Source organism: Dromaius novaehollandiae, chromosome 1, assembly GCF_036370855.1.
Source record: "Dromaius novaehollandiae isolate bDroNov1 chromosome 1, bDroNov1.hap1, whole genome shotgun sequence".
In the NCBI taxonomy this organism is placed as follows: domain Eukaryota; kingdom Metazoa; phylum Chordata; class Aves; order Casuariiformes; family Dromaiidae; genus Dromaius; species Dromaius novaehollandiae.
This window is the reverse complement of record NC_088098.1, coordinates 90,873,126-90,881,790: the sequence shown is the minus strand read 5'-3', so window position 1 is coordinate 90,881,790 and position 8,665 is coordinate 90,873,126. Positions and strand designations below refer to the sequence as shown.

At 46.7% G+C, this 8,665-nt stretch overlaps 2 protein-coding genes across 2 annotated transcripts in view; one reads left to right on the top strand and one right to left on the bottom strand.

Moving 5' to 3' along the window:
* The first annotated feature begins 1,192 nt into the window (after positions 1 to 1,192).
* TMEM39A (transmembrane protein 39A) overlaps positions 1,193 to 8,665 on the top strand; it is a 10,478-nt gene continuing 3,005 nt past the window's right edge. The window contains exons 1-7 of the mRNA XM_026110571.2: positions 1,193 to 1,323; positions 2,568 to 2,790; positions 4,253 to 4,336; positions 5,803 to 5,945; positions 6,463 to 6,811; positions 7,666 to 7,853; positions 8,390 to 8,510. Of these exons, the coding sequence (XP_025966356.1) occupies positions 1,211 to 1,323; positions 2,568 to 2,790; positions 4,253 to 4,336; positions 5,803 to 5,945; positions 6,463 to 6,811; positions 7,666 to 7,853; positions 8,390 to 8,510 (1,221 nt within the window). The 5' untranslated portion in view covers positions 1,193 to 1,210. The remainder of the gene's footprint in view (positions 1,324 to 2,567; positions 2,791 to 4,252; positions 4,337 to 5,802; positions 5,946 to 6,462; positions 6,812 to 7,665; positions 7,854 to 8,389; positions 8,511 to 8,665) is intronic.
* The window catches only part of LOC112989417 (uncharacterized), a 25,802-nt gene continuing 20,655 nt past the window's right edge, over positions 3,519 to 8,665 (bottom strand). Inside the window, exon 20 of the mRNA XM_064520018.1 lies at positions 3,519 to 4,560. Coding sequence (XP_064376088.1) covers positions 4,507 to 4,560 — 54 coding nt within the window. The 3' untranslated portion in view covers positions 3,519 to 4,506. The remainder of the gene's footprint in view (positions 4,561 to 8,665) is intronic.

Genomic DNA, 8,665 nt, shown 5'->3' with positions numbered 1-8,665 from the left:
AGTTTCCAAAAAAGCACTCCCACCTTCTGAGACCCTGGGTTGGTTCTGGCTGTGATATTTTGCCAAAAGGGCACCTGATTAGCCTCTCTGGAAATGCACACAGAGATGTCCTTGTAGTGAGATGTTCACCCTCAATGTGTTGTTTCTGTACTGCATGCTCACTTGGAATGACTTCAGGATTAGCACTCCAATTTAAGTTGTCATTCTTTTATGTCTGTTAGCCATCAAAAACTTAACTTGACTATCAAAATCCTTGCGGTGTCATGTGTGAGATTCATGAAATAAAAGAAAAATTATATGGGAAGTGATGAAGTCTGTGCCAGAGAATCCAGCTTTGTTACTGATCTTCTGGGTTGCCCGACCTCCTTCATACTAGTTCACTTTAAGGAACTGATTGAATTAAATGTAACATTTAAAATAATCAAATACTTGCATTTTTTTTTAAGCATAGGCTTTTAAGGCTGGGATACGTGATTGCCTATCCGTATGTTCGAATTACATGCATATATTTTCTGTTGCACTATTCTGTTAGCTAGGACCATTTTAAATGGATCTCCTACCAGTATGTCAGTCAGGTTTTCTTAGCACTAAGGGAGCTGAACCATGCAATTAACTGCTGTGCCAAATCTTCATGCAGACCAATTAGGGCTGTCCATTTTGAGCTCCAACAGAGAGGGTCCATATTATCTATCAGCATCAGACGCTATCAAATGGTGTGCTGGATGGTTAAAAAGACCTGAAAAGCTCTAGCAGTTTCTCACACTGGAACAGGGAGGGGATTCTTCCATATTTGCTCTTAAACTAAGCCACACCGTTGTGCTGTCTTTGGCCCTAGAGATGCTCAGTAGAGCTTTCCAGCCAACAGGAAGTGCCACCAGTCATTGATGGCTAATTTAAGCTGTCACTTCTTAAGGATATAGTGTCAGTGGAGTCCCTCCTGTGTAAGCAGACAGGCACTGATCTGGTGCCATCATGTGGGATGGTGTTTAGGGTGCTGATGGGTTTCCCAGCTTTACTGCAAGGCTCTGCATGTATGAGAATGGCTTCCTGTAGCATGAATTCATTTGGCTTGGGTGTGGACCAGCTCACCAGAGTTTGCAGCTTAACTGATGTTTCTGCCTCTTTGCAGACCTGGGAAGGCTTCAGGATTGTTGTCTGGGTCTCAGGGCACAGCCTGCTGGAGGCACTGGAAGTGGATTGGTTCCTGGTCATGCCCGGTGGAAGGAGGGGACCCAGTCGGCAGCAGCTAAGCCGTTCAGCTTTGCCTTCTCTCCAGACTCTGGTTGGTGGGAGCTGTGGCAACGGTACTGGTTTGAGAAACAGGTGAGGGCAAAGTTATTGCTGTCAAGACGCCTGTGGCTGGGATGATACTAGAAGCTTAGGAGTCTTGATCTGCTCTAAACTGTGGAAGTGGGGCTTAATAGTTAAAGCAAAGAACTGGGAGATGGGAACCTTGAGTCCACTGCTATGGCGTTCGGACAGAACAAACCCTGAAGGGTTCTTTATAATAGAAGTCTTTTCCAGCTTCTCTTCCTGGCTCTGCTGGTGACTCATGCTTCCTTCTGCGGCTCCTCTCTCAACTCATGTTAAAATCTGCCTCAATGGGAAGCTTGTGGAAGTGGTCTCAGACACCATTCAGTGCTCTCTGTGGTCACAATAGCTGTGGGTAGAAATAGCTCAGTGCTCATTTTGTCTTTCCCTGCAGCAATTCCCAGGGTAGTGAATTGTAGCTGATTATGAGTCCCCATCTCTTTTACTGCATTGCCTGCAATGCCCTGGGAAATTACTGTGATGTGTCGGAGCCCAGTTGTGAGTCCCCCTCCTACATGGTAGAAAGGCAGGGCAGGAGGATGTCTATATTCTGTTTTAACCCTGCCAGCTCCACTGAAACAGATTCTCACAATTGGTAAAGTTCATCTCCATTTTTTGGGGAAGTTGGGGGTTGAAAAAGGAACACAGTGACATTTACATCTCCTCATTTGTCACAAAGATTAAGAGAGAGCCCAGTGTTATTTCATTCTATGCAGAAGTGAGTAAACTGGAGAAACTATTTGCTGCATGTTGAGGTCCTGACTTAGTTGGTATAGGTTCATTCTCATAGAGTAGAGAGGGCCAAGTCATTTAGTTTTGGCCTTTAAAAACTTCTCGGGCTGAGACAGGTGGATGGATGGCACAGTCTTAGATTCTTGAGGAAAAAGTGACTGTGTTGGAAACATGGAATCAGCACCCCAAGTTCCTGGGGGAATGTTGTTCATCCTGGTTTGAGTCAAATACAGCAGGGTTTACACCTGTTGAACTTTCTCTCTCAGTATAGTCTGCTGGAGCTTTTGGTTGTTACAGGCTCCTGTGAGGGCTGGGGAAGAAGGAAATTTGAGTACACTGACAGGTCAGCCTCTGGGAAGTAGCTGAACTCGTCTAGGTACCTCCTTATTTAAGAGAGGACTGGTACCATCTCTACTCAGGCAATGCACAGTCCCAAACTTAAAAGCGGAAGTATTACCTTTCCAGGAAAATTGTGCAGTCAATGTAGGATGTTTCCCAAAGTGAGTGATACCTGTCTGTTTCAGGAATGGTAGTGCCATCAGCCTCTCTGCACCTCCGATCACAGCCCTGATTACTCCAGAGCCTGTACGTCACTGCCGGATACCTGACCTGCCTCTGGACGGGAGCCTTCTCTTTGAATTCCTGTTCTTCATCTACCTACTGGTAGCCCTGTTTATTCAGTACATCAACATCTACAAGACCGTCTGGTGGTACCCATACAATCATCCTGCTTCCTGCACCTCACTGGTGAGTTTCCCAGCTTATGCAGTCACCTGCGTTTTGTGATTACACAGCTTCTGTTCATGCTGCCTCAGTGCAGGACTTGCCAAGCATTTGACGTAAGTGGGTTAAGGGGACTTCATATGCCCCCCCATCACTCAGGGCCATGCCACCCCCTATTTTAAAGGGGAGAAAATACATGGAAAATGAAAGAGAGAAAGAGATAAAGAGGTGTTAGTAGGGCTACTTCAGTGCAAATCTCTTCCATGATACTTGTGAGGCCTAGTTAGCCCCAAGGTTTTGAAATGGAGTTGAGACTCTAGAAGCCTGCTGTCTCATGGTGCTGATGCCTCTTCCCAGTGGAAACACCAGAGACTGAGAGAATGGAGATGACAGAAGTTTTCATTAGGATCTCACAGCAGGTCAGCAGCAGAGGAGTTGGGGAGGAGGTCAGATCCTCAGTGCATGTAAACCTTGCAGTCTCCTCAGGTTCAGTCTTAATCTTTCCTGGCCCAGAAAGCTGGGCTTCCTGGCAGTGACCTGTACCTGTGACTTCTAATGCCATCAGACCTCATCTGGATGCAGCTAGCATCTGAGGTGGTCCCCCAAATTAGATGGTTGCCTTCTTGCTTTGAAGCACGAGGTGGCTCCTTAGTTTCTATACTGACAGGTGGTGCTGGTATTCCAGTTATCCAGCAATATGTTTCAAATTCAGCTACATGATGCTGGACACAGCTTTCGTTGAAGAAAAAACATTTTGTATTAGGTTCCCTGCATGAAAAGATTTAATGGTCTTACACTTGTTCCCATCAGAAGTCAAGCATTCTCATTTACTCAGAAAAAATCCTTCAAGTCCCAGACAGCAATATTCAGAGTCTGCTAACCATTATAACCAGAACCCATATAATAGCTTCACTCACAAATTATAAGGAGCCCAAGAGTTCAGTCTAACTTGATGCAGCCAGAGCCAACATTAACTTGTAATATAGAGTTATGACCCTTGAAGATGACAGTTCTCAGATCAACTTGATGATGACATCTTGGAGCACTGGTGGTCACTACAGCCTGTTTCTGAGATAAAGGGGTGAAGTGAGCAGATGTGCAGGACTCTGGATTGCATGTCAGCTCCCCTTACTCTGGTTGGTTAGTGGCTTTTCCCAAAAGAACTTGTGAGCAGTTGTCCACAGTAGGATCCTGGTCCTAGATCTCCCTTCGACCCCCAAAATATTTGCCTGAAAGTTTTTTTGTTGTTGTTGTTTTTGGTTTTGGTTTTTTTTCAGTAGAAATTTCTCTGTGGGAAGGAACCTCCATATGGGGAAGATCTTACTTTTGTAGACATTCCTGTGTTACTGACTTTTCTCCCTTCTCCCTTATTCTTAATAGACAGATTTGGGGCATGTTTATGATGTGAGGTCCCAATGCACTCTCAACAGCCAGCTTTTCCAGTCCCACTGCTCTTGGTAAATACCTTTTCTTTTTCCTCTTTCAGAATTTTCACCTCATCGACTACCACCTAGCGGCATTCATTACAGTGATGCTGGCACGGAGACTGGTGTGGGCCCTCATCTCCGAGGTAATGTTCCCACTGTTCTCTCTTCTGCACCTAATACTGGTCATAGAGCATAATCATTCATGGCTTGAGAGAGTTCTGTGAGTTGGATTGCTAGAGGGTTCCTTCCCCCGGGAAGAGTCTGGATGTGAAGGACTAAGATTTTGGAAGTGCCCTTCTGCCTTGGAGGTCTTCTACTTCAGCCCACTCATGTCCTGTAGTATTTGGGTGCTCTGTTGTCTTTGCACCTAGAAGGAGATGGAATGGTTCCACTTGCTTCTGCAGGCATGATATTGTAGCTCACTATCTCTTGCCAGAAAAGTGGTTGAGATAATTGCTAGTCAGGTAGCAGAGTGGAGAATGGGGAGGTTTGGTATTTTGGAAGAGTGAACAGGACATTACAGAGGACATGGCAGAAGAAGGAGAATGTCTGACCAAAGTGAAAGAGGAATAGCTGGGTAGAACTGTTCTTCCTATACTAGTGCTTCTTCCTAAGCTTACTCAGATTACTTTGAGGCTTTGGTATTGTGACTTTGGATTTTGAGAGCATGTGCATTGTGTATCTGAGAGCAGAACGAGGCCAAATATAAGTCTGAGAAAGGTCATTCTGGGTAAAGTGGAAGTTCTGCCCACTGAAATAGTTAATATGACTCTGGACTAAGCAATAGGTTTAAAACATGCATGTGCGCATGCGTACACACATACCCCTAACAGTTATGTCCTGTTGAATAGGTGAATGGACTAAATGGGATCCCAGAAGTTCTCTTCCACCTCTAATTCCTGCCATTTTCTCTTACTTTCCCATCCTCAGTAAAACCTCCCATAGACTGAAATTTCTGCTTTGAAACCTTTCATGCAGATTTTTCAGCATCCCATCTATTGGCTCTAATCCCTAGGAATGTTTTTATAGTTCAGTTTGGCTTACCCCCTCTGGAAACTGGAACAAGCTTCCTTGCTGTTCTTTTGAAGGTGGCTCCTCCTTGCTAGACTGCAGCCTGTACATCCAATAGAGATGGGTGGTGGAAATCTAGTTTTGGAACTGTCCAAGGTGCACCATCTTTTCTTCCTTCAGCTGAGAGCTGGGACATTCCAGTTCTTTGGGAAAATGAATGCTGAGACCTGATCCCTCCAAATGAAATATCAAGAGGAAGTGTGTTTCAGGCTATCTTGGAGTATCATCAGAACAATAAAGGACTTGAGCAAAAATGTTTCCTACTTTGCAGCTTGGATTTGAAACAGCCCTATTTCAGTCATGCCCTAGAACTTGAGGTTATTCATGAATCTTTTGGATTTTCCCTAACAGTGAATGAAATCAAAGGACTTCACCTTTGTGAGAGTCAGCCCTCTACTTCTTGGAGGAAGAGGGCAGCCACGCCTCTTACTGTGCCTTCTGGCACCCTCCCCCTGCTTCTCTTCCACAGGCACACCCTGTGCTGTGTGTTTTAGCACTAGCCTGAGGGAGTGGCTGAATGTTTCTTCTGGATTTGCAGGCCTCTCAGGTGGGCGCAACATCAGTGATTCACTACATGGTGCGCCTGGTGCTGCTCACCCTCTGTGGATGGGTGCTCTGCTGGACTTTGGTCAATCTCTTCCGCAGCCATTCTGTTCTCAACCTTCTCTTCTTGGGCTACCCGTGAGTAACACAACACCTTGTGCCTTAGCGTAGGGGAAGCATAGCCACCTGGGGTGGCATGAGCCACATAGGGAACACTGGGAGAAGCAGGGCTGTTGGCTGTAATCTGCCCCCAGAAGATACGCAAAGAAATGACCTTTCCTGACATAATAAGTAGCGGGGAATTAGGAATGAGAGAAGTAGGGGGTGGAGCCTTTATCTTAAGAGCACTGAGCTTATGAAGCAAATTGCATGCAGTATGCAAGTTGCATGGGGGATCATTACTGTGACTGAAATCTGAGCCATTAAGATCACTGGTTCCCGTAAACAGGAGATTTAAAGAAGCATTTCTGCACAGTTGTCAAGGTTGTAGGCCCTAGTCTCTCAGGGAGAATAAGAGTTGGCCACTAGCTTCTCAAATGAGGGTTCTCCGTTTTACCCCTCTGCTATGGGCCAGCATCTGGTCAGAAGATGCACTCTTTATGTTGGGATAGCTGTCATTTCAGCCCACGTTCCTTTCTTCCTTCTCTCCCTGTAGGTTTGGTGTGTACGTTCCTCTGTGCTGCTTCCACCAGGACAGCAGAGCACAGCCCCTACCTGCGGACTGTGGTTACTTGGTACAAGATCAGATGGTGGATGATGGGGCGTCAGGTGTCAGCAGCCTGGTCAAACCCAAAGATTTTCTCTCGCTTCTGTGGGAATCCCTGAGAGAACAGTTCAATAATCCTACGTCTATCCCCACCCACAGCTGTCCCCTCTCCCCAGATCTCATCCGTAATGAGGTGGAGTGCCTAAAAGCAGACTTCAACCGCAGGATCAAGGAAGTTCTCTTCAACTCTCTCTTCAGTGCCTACTATGTGGCATTCCTGCCACTGTGTTTTGTGAAGGTAGCTCTCGTCTGGCGCTCTCTGTGCCCCTGCCCGCCGTCTCCTTCTGAATGTTGTGTGAATTGTTGCTGGGGCAGATTCCTGGTTAATTCCCCTTTTCTCTGTCTCCCCTTTGGCAGCCTGGATAGCGGAGCATGGCTGCATCCGGAGTGCACTAGTACTGCTCCTGGTTGGCGGATAGGTATTGCCATAAACGTGATGCACCTCTAGTCCCATCACCCCACTTACTAACTCCCCTTCTCCCACCCCCTGTCCTAGGCAGATGGATAGCTGTGTTGTTGGACCAAGGCACTTGTTACTATCTCAGATCCAATGTCCTGGTTTTCGAGTGCTTGGATCAGAGGCTTTGGTGTTCAGCTTGTTAGAAAACAGAGCCAACTAGGATGTCTGGGAACCTAAATATGAGAACCACTTGTCAGTGTGGGGGTTGTATTTTTTAATCTATGTTTCTCTAACTTGAACCAGCTCAGCATTCATTAACAAGGCTATATGAGACTTACACAGCCAATCCAGTTGGTGTAATGAAATGGGCAGGGCTCTACAATCCATGTAGCCGTCCTGGTGCAATTGGTACTCCTGGGGCAGTTCTGTGCCAAGTGAACCCTCCTGAAATCTGCTGCTGGGGAGGAGATGCACCAGCTGCAGCATCATCCCCCTTCCTTTTCTCCTTCAGGTCAAGGAGAAAGGAGTCTTGGGTGTTTCCTAAGCTGTAACCCTCTGAAATCACTGGCCCAAAAGCGCATGCCTGTAATGTGTGGTGTGGGTCTGCTGGATGCACACACAGTATGTCCTCTTGTCATCCCCTTCTCTGTTCTGTGACAGTGGTGCTAAATTCTTGTCTGGTCTCTTTGCAGAGCACCCAGTACTACGACATGCGCTGGTCCTGTGAGCACCTCATCATGGTGTGGATCAATGCCTTTGTCATGCTCACCACTCAGCTGCTGCCCCCCAAGTACTGCGACCTGCTTCACAGATCAGCTGCCCACCTGGGCAAGTGGCAGAAATTAGAACATGGTTCCTACAGCAATGCTCCACAGCACATGTGAGTGTGGGGATGGCGAGGGGCTGGCATGCCCAGCAAGGGGCTGGTAAAACGATACAGTAGATATGCAAGTATCAGCAATGCTATCTACCAGGGAAGCTTTTCCATTCCCCACGGTGCTGGGGTCACAGGTACAACTCTGCTGATCTTTCTCTTCCCTAGAAACAAATGTTTGCTCTAGAACTGTCTAAGCTCCTCTAGTCAGTGCTTGTTCCCTCCCAGCAATAAATGCTTAGATTCCTCTTGGCTGCTGGAGCAGTAGCTTGTGTAGGTGGAAGTGGTGGCCTGCTCCAGTGCAGTGGGCTAGCTTGTACTGGGAGCCATTTGTTCTCATTGCTGAGTGTCAGAGACCTTCTGATGAGTTCATGATCTCATCTCACTGTGGTTTTCCAATGGGAGCTGGAATGTTTCCTTGTGGCAGAGGCCTTGTTATTTTTCAAGATGCAGTCTGTTCCTGCGAGTCCTTCAGTGAGTTGGGAACATCCTCTCACTTGCTTTCCCTCAGATGCTAACACTACAGTGTTCTTTCCCCACAGCTGGTCAGAAAACACAATATGGCCGCAAGGAGTACTGGTGCGACGTAGCCGATGCCTGTATAAAGCAGTTGGGCCTTACAATGTAGCAGTGCCTTCAGACGTCTCTCATGCCCGCTTTTACGCAAGTATCTCTTCTGTTGACGTGTCATGATTGTGGGACGGAGGAGAGACTGAAACCTAGCTGCAGCAGAACAGATTGTGCTTCAACTGAAGAATTAGACATTTTCTTCAGTAAAAGACCTGTTAGCAGAATAGTTGTACCTTCCTGCTCTTTTC